Below are 16,071 nucleotides of genomic sequence, written 5' to 3' on the forward strand. Positions count from 1 at the left end.
TTCAGGAGTCTAATGATTCGATGCATGTTTGGGTGTTAGGGGTGTGTGATGCTGATATTAGTGCGATAGTGCGTGTGCACTGATGTAGCCTACTTTCGGCTTCTTATATCAAATTCATGTCGACATATATAACTGCATTTTACATCTTTGACAAAGGTCATTTGATTGACTTTGCAGTGGGCTTATTTATTGAGTTAATAATCATTTTTTCGTATGCATGATGGGCTATGATTTGAGCTCTGGCTGCTGCATTAATTGACTATCATGATAATCATCTCTCTGTTTTTGGAACTCCAAATAACCAAGAAGGTGATTTGAAGCTGTGCTAGCTAGCTGCGCTATCGTTAGCTGCCCTGTAGACACAAACTTCACTGCTGTTTCAAACGATGGTGAGTTGACTTATGAACTTTCATTGTTGGGTGAGCCATTCATTTAACCCATTGATACCTGATGCAGCATTTGTGTGTGTATCCCTTTAAGACCGCGAACCGCGTATGATGCGGTTTGCGGTCTTAAAGGGATACACACACAAATGAGGGATATACACGCAAATGCTGCATCAGGTATCAATGGGTTAAGTAGCTACATCATTTGTAACTATTTAAAATCAAATAAAAATAGCAATTTGCATACAATAACAATAAAAAATTGATTTCAGCAAACTTTTGTTTTCTTAAGCCAGTAAAGCCACATGCTCCTCACTGCTCCTACCACGTTAGTACACTTGACCTTTTCAGTAGCCTACATTGAATTGAAAATGTTGGCACGAGGCACGTAATGTTTTTTCAACATAAACTCCAGTAAAATGCCATGGTGCTAAACATTTTCCATTTCATTGAGTGGACATTCAGATGAAAAGTTGTCAACAGGAAGTAACTTAACGCAAATGGTAAAAAGAAAAAAGAAAAGATATAAACCGCACTGTGATGTTGTATGTTGTGATGTTCATGCTGTTTGTGCTTGAGTATGGATCGGGTTTCTTTGTAAGGTCATTATAACGTTATGGTTACTGCTGTAATCAGCATGCTAGCTGTGTGAGTATAGTACAGTATATGGGAATGGCAGGTGTCTGTGGGATGTGATCTGTCCTTGTGTTCATTGTTCTGCTGGTGGTGCATCCCCAGGACCTTGTGCTTCTCCTGCAGCCCCTGCATCATTCTCAATCATCTGCTTGTAGTGACTCTTGAAAAACCCAGCCTGAGAGTAGGAAACACACCGTTACATGGAGAGAAAAGTAATCACAAACACATCAATACAGAATTAGCTGCCCAATAAATAAAAACGTTATAAATAAATTTATAGTATTCTTGACTACTGCTTGTTTGACTTTACGTACTGCCTGGTGTACACACGCACACAGTATTTATCTCATAGTAGCGCTGCCCCCTATTAGTCTATTCATCAATGAGAAGAGTCTTTGTCGACCAAGATTCCATTAGTCGGTTTTAGTCGCGGGAAGAAAACCCACCAACTCCATTCGGGAGCTGTGCCTTGTCGTTAAAAAGTTGTTATACCAGGGTTGCCAACTTTGGGTACCTGACTGGAGTGAGATTTTGATGCCATCAAACTACAAAGCAAGGTGTGTGTGTGTGTGTCCTTGTCCTCGTGTATATGGAGCATATCTTGACAACCCATTTGTCCGATCTACTTCACACTTAGCGGGTGTATTGCTGGGGAACCAAGGACGTGCAAAGAATCAACTAATCGATGAATTGCTTGAACTAATGACTTAGTCGACTAAGAAAATCTTTGGTCGACGGCAGCCCTAACGCATAGATACTGAAAGTGTATACCATAATTCCCCCACACACTGCGATGCAAAACGCATTACAAACAAACCAAAGAACAAATGCTCATAGAAAGCTGGACATCCAATAACAGACCCCAGAAGCCTTCATTGGCCAATCAGAATAGAGTATTCAGAAAAGCAGTGTAATAACCTGAAATATTATCCACAGTGTGTTACCTTATATAAGCCAGCAGTGATCAAAGCCAGCAGAAGCAGCCCTCCCAGGCATGCTCCAATAATCTCTTTGGTGAGGTCTCTTTCAGTATACACTTCTACCTGTGCCTCAATCTAAGAAGTTGGGAGTGACATTTGGATCAAAAATCACATGCAGTCTTTTAAACACTTATAAGTTAAACAAATGTGTAATTACCCTTCTGACAGGGGGGTTATTTTGGGAGCCTGTTGAAAAGAAGATGTACTGGTCTCTGTCGTACTCCAGAGTGGCTGTGCTGATCAGGAGGAATGTGGCAGACATAACTCCAATCTATGGGTTTGAGACAAAGAGGGAGTAGGATGAGCGCTAATTTTATTTGAGCTTTAGCTCTGCAGATTTAACATAAAATATCATGAATCAATGTGTTCAATATTACAGATAGAATACACGTTACTTACCTGTTCTATCCATCCAGAACTAAGATTGGCAGAGATATTGTAAATGTCGCGGTCATCTTTCCCCATGAACTTATTGCATTTGAACACTGAGCACCTGGCTACAGAGCAGTCCTATGGATGATTAAGAGAGGTAATAGATTTATTACTGAAAGCAAATAAAAGTCTAAGACAATGTAATGTATTTTTTTGGGGAGTATTTTGCCTTTATTAGACAGGAGGACAGTAGGCAGACAGGAGAGGTGGGGAGAGAGAGGGGATGAACATGCAGCAAAGGACCTCGGGTCGGATTTGAACCCGCGTCAGCCGCGCGAAGGACGTAGCCTCCGTGGTACGCGTGCTACCAGGTGAGCCACCAGGACGCACAAGCAATGTAATAGTTTTAAGAAATATGCCTGCATATCTACAAGCAGCTACAGGTACAACACTTACTAAATGCCATAATATAATGGACATTTCTAACTATATGGCCTGTTTCCATTTTTCTAAGGAACATTGCATATGAAAAATATTTACCACGGTCTGATTTTTCTTAAGCTGATCCACAAAATCTGGGACAGTAGGTTCCTCATCTTTGTATCTTTGGCAGCCTTGAATCTGAAATAGAGCGGTTTCATGTTAGTCCAACTGAGAATATGATGTGAACCCATGACGAGAGGACGTTTCACCTCAGTCACCGGAGTCATTCAGTTATAGAAGTCACTTGAAAACGGCAACCTGGACAATTTATCGGCCAGATCAGGACGCCCCAGGACGAGGACGGCCGGGAAGGATTATGGACGAATTAGCGGACGTTATTGTGGCGTGTTTGGTTGCGTTGGCTAAGGGGAAGTGGACACTAACGTTAGCATGAGCCAGGAGCTAACTGCCTGCTTCCACTGGGGCTGATGTGAGCTGTACGCGACCAAACAAACACGGAATTGATCTGTTACTGCATTCAAACAATGTTCCATAAGCATCACGGTAGTAAATCCACACAAGATAATGAGTTATTTTAAGGCACAGATTTTTGTAATTTTCATAGGATTTGTTGGCAGTAAGCATTAATCAATGCATTAAAAAACACCAGCCTTGTTCGTTAAACACTTATAACTATAACTGCATGAACAATATAGCCACACGAGACATGTAGGTTTCAGCAGCTTTGAGCTTCCACATTATGTCACCTGGATACTTCTAGGATTCACCCAGATGTCTTTGTCACCAAGCTTCACTGGCACCTTGAACACCACAGTCATATTGAGCCCTCTCAAAACATTTAACACCTGACAGGAGAGGGAGGACAAATGACAGATTAGTCAGTAATAAATCCCAGGCTGGATCAAGTCAATGAAGCTTAAAATCATTCTATAAGATATTTTACCTTGATTGAATGTTGGACTGGTTTCTGCAAATTATTATTTCCAAAACTGAAATTGGTGTAGCTGAGTGAGCTGAAAAGAAAAATTAAGTGAGATTTCATTATGTAACACAGTTTAATTTTAAAGTTCTAAATTAAATGATCCATCGTATATGTTTGTGATGTATGTAAAATAGAACAGGAAAAACACAAACCTCTCAATTGAAATTGAAGCAAAAATGCTGTACTTCACAGCGATTTCTTTCATTTTGTAAAGTTCACTTTCTTGGGAGTGCTCATTTCCGCTAAAATAGATGAGAAATTCATTTCATGTATGTTAAGAAATGGTGTGTGCACACACACACACTAGTGATGCGTGGGCCGCAGTTATAACCATGCTGACCGCGGATATCCCGCCCTGCGGGCGGGCCGGATCATAAAAATAAACATTCTGATTAATAGCGGATGGGTTGCGGGCGGTTGAAACGATGTATCATTAATGAGGACAAATAATATGAATTACGTTGTCTAGTCTATTTAACAAATTTACCACGAGAGGAAGGTTCGCCTCGTGCCACAACCCTGTACCAGTGGTAAATGTGCCCACAACCCCCGACCTCGAGTGGTAAATTTGTTTTCTACAACAGCTACCAAATAATATAAAAAATACACAATTGTAACATCCAATTCACTTCCATCTCTTTCTCTCTCTCTCTCTCTCACACACACACACACACACACACACACACACACACACACACACACACACACACACACACACACACACACACACACACACACACTTATTCACAGAGACACAAACACATATAGTACCGTACACATTGACCCAGACACATGTAACACACACATCCATGCACGCCGCAGTGTTTACATTTCCAATCCCCTCTGTAAACACAAGTGTAGCCATACGGTGAGAGACAGGATGGTCCAGACAACGACACAAGGAAACAGGGAGTGAGAGAGCAGTGACTGAGAGAATGGCATCGGAAAACAGATTACACCTCTAATCTGTCCGCCCAACCACGTCTCCTCCTCCTCCTGTATCACATATCATTGAGCCAGTTCTCCTGTATGCTGCTTTTTCAACATGCTGACATTTGTTAATAAGAACAAACTCCTCCAGACTCCAATAACTACAAGCTTTGAATAGGAACACTCCCCGTTCCTGGTGAATATTTAACAAATTTACCACGAGAGGGAGGGGGTTGTGGCCACATTTACCACTGGTACAGGATTGTGGCACGAGGCGAAGCCGAGTGCTATAAACCCTGTACCAGTGGTAAATGTGGCCACAAACCCCGACCTCGAGTGGTAAATTTGTTTTCTACAACAGCTACCAAATAATATAAAAAATACACAATTGTAACATCCAATTCATTATTTACAATCATTACTGGTTTCAGAATACATTTATCCTTCCGCCACAGAATATAGTTCCATACACAAGATCAATAATTGCACTAAACATTTAGTTGCCTTTGAGCCAAAAAACAACTAACCTATTCCTTAACGGGATTCACAGTTATTGATACATTGCCTGTAAAAGTACAGTTATTTAAACAGTTATCTAAAGCAGCCCATTTTGGTGGTGGTGTGTTGATATCTGGTGACGGCAGAGGGCGTTTGTTTGTTTGACAGTCCCAGGTTCGGGGTCCGGGCGCTAGTCCGACCTCCCGCTAGTCCGACCTCCCGCTAGTCCGAACTCGTGACAACTCAAGCTCAGCCAGTTCTCTCTCCCCAATTTCACCATGTCGTTCTTTGTTCACTTCACCTTCATCTTCATCTAACCACTGCTCAAAACTCAATCCACCCAGTAAATCAAACGTTACTACGAAATCGGACATTTCCTTGTTAGAGATCGGCCATTTCCTTGTTAAAGATTTGCAGACTGACAGGCTAACAGTGGGCGGAGTCAGCACAGGGAGCGGAGTCAGCATCAGGGAGCGGAGTGATACTGCGGTTGGAGCCGAACTGTAGATTGTTGGCGTATTTACCACTGTTGCTAGCCAATCAGAATCCAGTATTCACTCATGCTGTTGTAGAAGAATGTATTTAAGCTACATTTTTCATCAGGCACATTCTTAGTAGGGGTGGGAATCACCAGATGCCCACGATACGATACTAAAACGATACTTGATTCACGATACGATAGTATTGCGATATCGCCGATATTGCGATATATTGAATATTGAGATATTTCGATATATTGTCACTCCTAACTAATTTTCCTACCTTTTCCTTGAGCTCACCAGAATTAAAAACATGCAGTGTTTTTTTGTTTTGTTTTGTTTTTGCCCCACACGTACTGTAGGCTACATTATTAAGCTTCTCTGGACTCAATACGCCACTGCAGGCGTGGACTGCACCATCGGGCGCTTCGGGCAGATGCCCGGTGGCCTGGCATGGCATGCTTGTTTTTTTTGCAATATCGATACTTGGCGTCCAAATATCGATACAATATTGTCAGGCAAAATTTCGCGATGGTGTATCGATTTTTTTCCCCACCCCTAATTCTTAGTCGCCTATTGTAGGTCCCCCAAAGGACCCACGGCCGTAAACAAAACAATAGCCATGTGCTAGGTCGCTAGGCTCCACTTTTCATCCATATATGGTCAATGATGTCACCCTCAAAAAGGAGTCTCCGCTGAAGACGTGTTTGAAGAGAAGACCCGTTCGTATTTTCCCATACAATGAGGCAATCAAGTAAACTAAACTTAAAGCTATAGCGTTAGCCGAGTAAACTACATGAGGGCAAGTGGTGGACTGGATATAATACAGCATGGAAGTTTATTTGGAGTCTTGGACTGCAGCGATCGCACCAACGGCAGCAGAAACCGTTAGTTCGCTCCTTTTATAGCGTTTTATAGCGTTTATAGCATCGGTTGCATGGTGGGCGCGGATCTATAAATAGTATGAAATAATTTGCGCGGATTTATGGCGGGCGGACGGTTCATGCATACACGCGGATTAGGATGGCATAAAAGCTCATCCGCGCATCTTTAACACTAACACACACACACACACACACACACACACACACACACACACACACACACACACACACACACACACAGTTTGTAGTGTTTCAGATTTCCAGATGAATAGTACCTGGTGGCATTTGCAGTAATATGGATCTTCCTGTCAAGTTGACTGTTGCTGTCTAGTATCCCATAGGAGACGATGAAGAGAGCCTAGAATGAAACGGATGAGAGGATTTTATTCGTTCACTCAAAATTCTGTCTTGTATTCACAGCGCCTCCTGTGTTGGTTAACGGTCACTGCAGCAGTGTGAGACCTGAAGAAAGGCTTGGGCACAAAGGACGAACCTTGGTGTTGCTTTTGAAAATAGGCTTGTCAATGGTGCAGTCAGTCTTTCCCCTTCTGTCTTCACTGTCTACAGAGTTGCATTCAACTCTTCCAACTCTTCCCTTTATGAAAATGAAGAAAACAAAAATGTCAACCAGAAACACTGCATGATGTTCACATCACCATGAAGGATGAATCTGGGAAGATGACCCTGAAACTGATTGATATATGTTACCTGCAGTGATAATGCTGTGAACTTCCTGTACGAGAGCTCAGCTGGGTATGTGAGAATGACGCGACTGTTGTAAGAGTTTTCCTCTGTGTTCTCCACTGACACGGTGACATTCAACAATTCATCAATGCCCACTTTAACCTCTGAAGATCTGACAGATGATATGAGAAAAGAGATGACTGAAACATGTCACCCCCCCACACACACAAATAAGGCTGGCACACCTTGTGCTAATCCATAACAAAATGCATCATCTCTCCACGTTCATCAAGATTAGATTGAGCAGTTATTCAAAAGTTTGCACTTTAGTTAAACAGTAGCAATACCACTCATACTTTTTCTATGCCAGAGCATAGTGACAAAATGCATCATCCCTGCAAGTTTTATCAAAATTGGACCAGTGGTGTCTGAGATTAAAAAAGAAAATACAATTGAGCCAATCAGTGTGATGTTTTGTCCCAAATGAATCATGTTACCAAGTTTCATCAGAATGAAACAATCACAGTGCACCCATCAGGCTTATCAGTGTCATTGTTTAAATGCCAGAACACAGAGCTACAATGTATCATATCATCCTTCCTCTACACAGCCCAACCCTCTCACCTGGTGAAGTTGAAATCCACTTTGAGCTTATCAACACATTTGCCATCAGCGCCACAGTTGATCTCAAACTCCAACTGTGATACAGGGGATGAAGTCAACCATGTGAATACAAACGGTCTGTAGCAAACAATAAACAGCCAACAATGACTTGATGAATGATAAAACTGCCTACTGTCATGCATAAATTGAATTTGCATTGAAGTTTGTTTAAAAAGATTTCTGGCCATTCTGTTTGCACCTGAAAATACTGGTTACTTGACTTCAAACTAAGTTTATATTGTCTCACTAGGGCCTGTGAAACTCATCAAGAACTCACTAAATAGTGTAAACCACACAACCTTTAAATAAAAAACAAGTTGTTTTCTTAATTCCACAAAACTTGTAAAAGATGTATGATAAAGTTGTAAAAGATGTATGTATGTAACACAGGCCTTCTGATGACATGCAATGTAACAGAAAGCTCCTTATTTTATTTATATTCATAAAAAATTCAGTTTATGAACTAAGACTCAGTAAAGATCATCCACATGCCAGAGATGTTAGCAAATAATTAAAACGAATAAATAAAGGAAATCACCCATAAAAGAAAACTTACAGGATGGTTGGTTTTGGTCTGAGCCTGCTGGGCAAGACTTGGCTTGAGCTTCTCCACAGAAGGTATACCCTCAAAGGTGAATCTAAGCTCATTAGAAAGTTCATTGAGGGCATCATCTGGACAAGCCTGTAACAAGAGAGCATTGTGATGAAAAAACTATCAGCGCTGAAGAACAAAACTGCGATTTTTCAGTAGTGTGACATTACTGTTACTATTGGGACAGGCTCTGGACAGCAGGTCACCCAGCCGTCCCAAGGGTCCTGTTGTTGTAGTAGTTCATATTAAAAAATGCACAGAGGACATAGTCCCCACAAAAACAGTTAAAACAATGCCAAACCAGAAACCCTGGATCAACTGTGACGTCCGGGCTGCACTTCACGCCCGGACCACCGCCTTCAAGTCCGGGACGCCAGAACAATACAAGCAGACGAAATACGCCCTCCGAGCTACAATAAAAAAAGCGCAGAGAGAATACGGAAGGCAGCTGGAGGCAAAACTGGACTCCAACAACCCCAGACACCTGTGGATAGGGCTCCATGCTGCCACAGACTTCAAAGTAGGGCTGCACGATATATCGTTTACACATCGTCATCGCAATGTGCGCATGCGCGATAGTCACATCGCAGGACGTGCAATGTCAAAAGCAAATTAACTTGTCATGTTGCTTGATAAACTCTCACTTTAGGGGTAGCCTACTGAGTGAAATGAGGTTCTCTCAAAGGAGAGAGACGCCCCACTATACTCACTCATTTAGTGCTTAGCTTCAACACAACAAACATGCACAGAGCTCAATTGAATTGTTTTTGCTTATGTTGCGTTGCTGACAGTAGCCCGTCTGTAAACGATGTGATTGCGGAGGCGGACTTGTCCACAGCTTGCAGCGCACTAGTATACAGCAGGCTGGCTGCTGTAACTCATGTCCGTGGAGTGGAGAGATTTACTCTTGAAACTAGGGATGCACCGATTGCCATTTTCTTGGCCGATTCCGATTTCCGATTTTTGAATAGTCTGACTTGCCGATACCGATTTTTGCCGATTCCGATTTTTTTTTCTAAAAACAACAATTGACAGCTTACACAAACGTTTTTGTAACTTTGTTTGAAAATTAAGATTCATAGAACAATTCTTACATGTAATGGGGATCCAAATAAACAAATAAACAATTCTTATCATTTGCATGAAGTAGGACCATCTCACTCAAACACATCTCAAAATAAAAGTGTTCCAGGTTAGGCTACTGGACAGAGCTTTTTTGTGCAAATACAATGAATACAAAAATTAAATTAAATCCAATAGCCTATATCCCACAGCTATCATGCATTTACTTTTCCAAAAGAAAACAGGTGCAACAGAACATCAAAATGATCCATGGACAAGGAGTTTATAGACTGGCTCCAGACCAGTCCTCCTGAGTAGAGGGGAAATGAGTTTATGAGTTACAGTAACGATCTTCAGTCTGAATATCAGGCGGAGTTTACACACAGTCCGAAGTTTGGTATGCGTATTTTTATCTGCCATCCGAAAAAATATCATCACGCACAGAAAACGTTGCACACTTGTGAGTCCGATGCATTTTTATTATTATGTCCGTCGTTCTTATGTCGTTCTATTTGCAATACGAAACAAATAGTCTCTCCTGTATCCACCACGTTGCAACATGAGTGACAGGCTGAGGCAGCAGCGCTGATGTGGAATGGAAAAGGCAGGTCGGGGAATGGTTATACTGGACACAATGCTCACGTTCACCTCGCCAAGCCGGCTGTGCGCGGTGGCGGGTTGCTGGAGCACCGCTTCCCGGGGAGAGAGAGCAGAGAGAGAGGGGCCAGTGAGGTGAAGCGAGCCGCTCAAACTGGACTCCAGCCGAGCGGGACTCAGCCGCACCTCTGTCTCCACGGCTTATTTTTGACTTGCATGTGTGACAAACTGTGAGCTTTGTCTACTTCACTGACGGTGAAAAAAATCCACAACGAGGAAGGTATGCTGGCGTGTGTGGCGTGGTGGCTGGGTGCCTGTCTCGGTGCTTTGGGGTGCGCGCACGTCATGTGAAAATCGGCTCACAGAATCGGCTATTTAGAGTGACCGGCGCAGATCACCGATCGAGGCCGATCACGTGGAAATCGGCCATTTCCGGTCACGTGCCGATCGATCGGTGCATCCCTACTTGAAACACCAAAAGGCAAGACCGCAACTTATAATGACACGAAGGCTGAAGTGATTACTGAGAAGTTGTCCGTGTATCACCGCAGCTCTCTCTCCCCCTCAGTCTCTGATGTTGCATCACATGATAGCAGTAACGTTACGGTAGAGTTAATCATACATAGCGACTCATTTACACAAAACATGTCGGTGAAAATAAAAAGACAATAGACATAGCTGGGCAATTAAATGTATATTTATTACTTTTCACGAATGAATTGTTTGTCACCGGTCGGCTGCATGTGAATCCTCGTCTCTCTGTACTGCCCTGCGTGCGCTCAAAAACCGGAACTCCCCAAATGCGGCGCGTACCACTTGGTAGTTTCTGGAGGGGGGTGAGACCAAGTGTGTGAAGTAACCATGTGTGAAGTGGCAGCGGTGTTTCATTGTTGATTTATTGAAACGTTAGAAGAACGAAAGAAGTTGAAAGCAGTGGTTATAATCAATTAAATCTAATGTTTTTCTGCAAATAGCATCATTGGGAGGTAGATTCTGGCACTCAATATTAGGGGTGGGCAATATATCAAATTTATATCCATATTGTGATTTGAGACTATATGGTCTTAGATGTTGGATGGTAATATGGTGATACAGCATACATGTTGTCTTTCCCTGGTTTTAAAGGCTGCATTACACTAAGTGAAGTATAGGCTAGTGACATTTTAAAGTAGAATGTCATAACTCACTCACTTTTTCATGTATGTAAGTCATGGAAATCCATTGGTCAAAATGTGTATGCACCCTGATAGATGACGCTCTGAGGCCTACCAGTAGGTCACAGCCCAGTGGTTGAGAAACATTAAAATACCTAATTTCTCCTCCAAAATCAGATGGACTCCTCTACAAAATCATCCCAATCATTCTAGAAGTATTCTTTTCTTTCAAATAGAGCTATTCTGGTAATCTGGTGAAAATCTGTATTTTTTCATATCGCAATATATATCGCATGGGCGGGGAATATCGCAATGTCAGTTTTTTCCAATATCGTGCAGCCCTACTTCAAAGGGGAAAAACAGCAAAACGCCAACGCGTCACCCACCCTGCCAGACGAACTCAATGCATTCTACGCCAGGTTCGACCCCTCTGCCAGAGCGCCTCCCCTCCTCCCCCCCTCCTCTCCTACCCCTCTTCTACAGAGGCACCATTGAAAGCCTGCTGACTGGCTGCTTCACCACCTGGTACGGGAACTGTACCACCATGGACCGCAGGGCGCTACGGAGAGTGAGACGTGCGGCCCAGCACGTAACAGGATGTGAGTTGCCAGAACTGCATGAACTGTATGAACAGCGGTGCCTCAGGAGGTCCCTGAAGATCATCAAAGACACAAACCATCCCCACAACAGCCTGTTCTCCCTGTTACCCTCAGGGAGGAGATACATGTACAGGGTTCCAAAAGCACGCACAAATTGCTTGAGGAACAGTTTCTTCCCGCAGGCCACGAGACTCCTTAACATACACAAATAGTGTAGTAGCCGTACTGTACCGTACTGTAGCTGCTACCATTACGTATGTCTAATGTTTAATTGTATGTTTAATAAGGAATATGCTATTTGCACCTGTATGTCAAATACGCCGAATTTAAAATGTTTAAGCACGTCTAAAGTATGCACATGACATGTGCACCTATGTGCAGTGAATATGCCACTGTCTCTGACTTGTCTTATCACTATACTGCCTTATTGCTTGTTGTGTCTTGTTGTTTTTGCACTCATATGCCCTGTTATATTTGTACTATGTTGTAAACGGAGTCCACAGCACAAGAATTTCACACGTGATACTTGTACCATGGAGTGACAATAAAAATCTTGAATCTTGAATCTTGAAATCTTGAATCATATTGAACTACTATTAGTAGATTTATGTAATGTTATTCAAAACCCAACAGAAACAAACTGCCATATAAACAACACACCTTAATGAAGAAGTTATGATTAAAGCATTGTTGTCGTTGGAGGTCAAGAGTAAAAGATTTGGTCTCCTCTCGTTGTTTCCAATCAATGTCCACTGAAGCTCGGTGGTTTGGGGGCTTGCGGGTGAAATCCAGTGTGAAAGTATAATTAATCCTTGCTTGAGCTGGAACAGATTAAAGTTTCATTAAAGGGTTAACATCATACATAATGTAAGTATTCAGATAGAGAGAACATGGCTCAGTGGTTTATAAAAAGTAAGGAAGGTCACAAACCTTTCTGTACTTGTGAGTGTGGCGTCATGGTAAAGCAGATTTCAGCTGTGTTCCTCAAGGGATTTGAGCAGTTCTCGTTATTAGGAAGATGAATTTTGGTTGGGTTGAATGACACTTGTGCTTCTACCATTACTATAGGCTGTGATCTGGAAGTGGGCAGAACAGAGGAAGCAAACGTAAGCGAAATATATGAATAATTTCCTTTCCTTTGTAATTCTTATAGTTGAATAGTAAGAATTTGATTAGTCTTTTTATGGTACGATAAAATAAGAGGGATACCACTCAAATTGAGAACTGGTGTATCTTCTTCTAACTGCCTGATACCACCCAGTCAGTATTTGTGAACAATAATATGTCCTAAAGTTAGTAACAATACAAGAGACTACTCTGTGTCTGTGTCTAATGTAGAGATGGAAGACTGTCTTTGTGGGCTCATGTTTGTCTGAGCTAAAGTTTCAGCCAAAGAATAGCCTATAATATGATGGTATTGTTACTGGAAGATGTGCCCTAAAGGCCGTTTCACACCGGTGCGGATTTCCGCGTGAATAATCGGCACGGACATTCACAAAAAAATGTTTTTATTAGTTGTAATTGAAGCTTGCACACCGCGGCCGAACATTCGTGTGGCATTTTATTTTTCCGGATGGACATTGACGTCTGCACGGAAAAATACGTTTGACCAATGAAATCCTTTGTTTACAGCTGATGTCATACCTCCACTACTCTTATTGCCAAACCCGGCTCATCAATTTGGTTTCTCAACATCCAATTTTATATGACAAACATCATAACGATCAACACCGAAATCAAGGACAATAGATCTTCAGATCGCCCAGCAGCTGGGATCCACTGAAGATGGAATGCAGCTGTTATGTAACAAATTCCTACTTGCTAACGTTGTAAACCACTGTTGTAAATGGATGGAGCTAACGTTAGCCACTTGTATCCAAGTGCTAACTAGCAGTTTAGCATCAAATTTGGGGTCCGCGGCGCTGCTACTGCCTCCATTTTCTCTTCTCATTGTTTTTTCAGCTGACGGAAATTTCCCTGCCTCCAGTTTCTTCTCATGGCTCATCTCGCTGCTGTCTGTCTGTCTGACATTAACCGACTAGTAGCTAGCTTGTGGGTAGGCGGTGCTGTCCTACTAGATGGGAGCCCGGGAGGGACACTAACTACTGGTTACACGGAACACTGTTTTTCCACTGCGGTAAATGAATGTGGGACTGCGAATAATTTGCCACTGGACCTGTGTGTATAGGTTGCAATGCGGAAAATTCGCACGGAATTTCGTACCACATTCCGCCTCTGCATTCGCACCGCATCTGTGTGAAACGGCCTTTATCTCGCCCGTTTGTTGTCTATGAGGTTCGGAATAGTTGGCTTTCACACTCGTCAAATGTTCCGAAACTGGGGTCAATTTGGGGACAAGTGTGCTCGGGAACGGTACCTGGGCGCCAGTGAGAAAGCACCCTTACTGTAAGGTTGTAACTGTATTGATACAACCTATTTTAATTATTCGCTTGTTTATAATTGTCTTGCCTTATTATACCTTTGGTCTTTGGTGTGCTTATTCTGATGTACAAGCACTTTGTAACCTTTTAAGAAAGGTGCTATACAAATAGTTTATTTTATTATTATTATCATAATGCTGATTTGGTGGACATATCCCACAGTGTATCATCATAAGGCAAGCAGATGACAGTGTTCTGAATAAACACCTGCAGCATCAGAGACAATAGTGTTTGCCCTAGCTGCATCCAGTGAAAATCACCGACCAAAGACTAATAAACGTTAGACACTGGGTGTTGTTGAGTATATCCAGGTAACGTTGGCTGCTATTTGTTTGATAAAGGGAGCAAAGATTGTTGAAAGCATAGCCGCATATTAAGATAGCTGCTAAATTATAGATGGTCTACCAGACAGCATGCATAATAATAATCAGATAGTCAAGTCTTTAGTCAAGCTAGCTGCTTTCACGACTGTGTTGTCACATACAGTACGCTGCGTGTGTGAGCAGCATACTAGCTGCTAATGATAACATCGCTAACGCTACCCATCAACAGTAAAATGCTAACTAGCAATCTCATTCATGCCAGCCAGCTGACGCTACCTACTGTAGAACTATTGTCTGCTGCAACTGTAGCTTTGTCTCCCATGTACAAAACCATCGTCTGACACATTTTAATTCCATCTGTTTATGCAAGTCTTCATGCCAGCTAGCTAACACGTAGTTGGCTTGTTTACAGAGTGGCAGAGCCCTTCCGCTCTTCCGCTGATGAGTGGATCACATGCTTTTTTCAACGGACACCATTGGTTCCATGCAGTGTTGTTGCCTTCACGTCCAACTCGAAAAGACAACCACAGCATTAAAAATTAGACATTGCTGCCTGCAATACGAAGAAGAATCGATTCTTGGGAGTTGGGAATCCATCCAGGAATCGTGGCATTAAGAATCGCGATCCTTTTAAGAATTTTTTGAAGCACCCCTAGTAGGAACCCTGTAGTATGATGGGGAGTGGACCCTATTCTACTGACCCTGCTCAGCCAAACCAATTTATTGCCAAATGCTTTGGGATTCAAAACATTAACATTGATTTCCATGGTCAGAAAAAGTCACCCGATTTTTTGCTAGTCACTTTTGAGAAATAAAGTCACCAGGGTGGTCTGAAAAGTCATTAGGTCTCGTGATAATGTCGCCAAGTTGGCAACACTTGGTGCGCCTGTGGTGTGTGTGTGTGTATGTTATCATAAGTACTGTGTGTGCTACACAAAATGTGTGTCAGCTTCATTTTCATCGGTATTCATTGTAAAGTAGGCTTTTTCTTTATTTTTTCAACTTCCGTCCCAAATTCGTTCCCAAATTAATTTATATCCTCCCCGACTGTATTTTTATCATCCCTGGGATGACACGAGGTCCTGAAGCTAGAGCCCTGCTTCAGCTGTATTCCACTTCAAATCGTGGAACTCACAAAAGTGGAAATTCTATGCTTACAATCTCATACAAAGTGAAAATACAATACACATTATATAGGGAGTACAACAATAACACAGTTACCTGAGTAAGAGCACTGTGCCCTTTGAGCCCACTGCCAAATCAGGAAGCCCGTCTCCGCTAAGATCCAAAGAAGACTGACTGATCGACAGGCCAAAGAACTGCAGTCCTGACTGGACTTCAGAGCCAGCAATTCTCTATGCAAAT

General features: G+C 42.3%; 1 protein-coding gene across 1 annotated transcript in view; it reads right to left on the reverse strand.

The window, feature by feature from the left end:
• Positions 1 to 542: 542 nt before the first annotated feature.
• Positions 543 to 16,071, reverse strand: part of LOC310776003 (integrin alpha-M-like) — a 74,936-nt gene continuing 59,407 nt past the window's right edge. Inside the window, exons 15-30 of the mRNA XM_083636141.1 lie at positions 15,928 to 16,061; positions 12,873 to 13,018; positions 12,603 to 12,763; positions 8,495 to 8,620; positions 7,900 to 7,973; positions 7,300 to 7,447; positions 7,085 to 7,186; positions 6,867 to 6,949; positions 3,953 to 4,042; positions 3,762 to 3,831; positions 3,565 to 3,663; positions 2,915 to 2,995; positions 2,402 to 2,512; positions 2,160 to 2,273; positions 1,967 to 2,077; positions 543 to 1,197 (exon numbers count right to left, since the gene is read on the reverse strand). Of these exons, the coding sequence (XP_083492267.1) occupies positions 1,096 to 1,197; positions 1,967 to 2,077; positions 2,160 to 2,273; positions 2,402 to 2,512; positions 2,915 to 2,995; positions 3,565 to 3,663; positions 3,762 to 3,831; positions 3,953 to 4,042; positions 6,867 to 6,949; positions 7,085 to 7,186; positions 7,300 to 7,447; positions 7,900 to 7,973; positions 8,495 to 8,620; positions 12,603 to 12,763; positions 12,873 to 13,018; positions 15,928 to 16,061 (1,752 nt within the window). The 3' untranslated portion in view covers positions 543 to 1,095. The remainder of the gene's footprint in view (positions 1,198 to 1,966; positions 2,078 to 2,159; positions 2,274 to 2,401; positions 2,513 to 2,914; positions 2,996 to 3,564; positions 3,664 to 3,761; positions 3,832 to 3,952; positions 4,043 to 6,866; positions 6,950 to 7,084; positions 7,187 to 7,299; positions 7,448 to 7,899; positions 7,974 to 8,494; positions 8,621 to 12,602; positions 12,764 to 12,872; positions 13,019 to 15,927; positions 16,062 to 16,071) is intronic.

Source organism: Poromitra crassiceps, assembly GCF_964638095.1.
Source record: "Poromitra crassiceps genome assembly, chromosome: 4".
NCBI lineage: Eukaryota > Metazoa > Chordata > Actinopteri > Beryciformes > Melamphaidae > Poromitra > Poromitra crassiceps.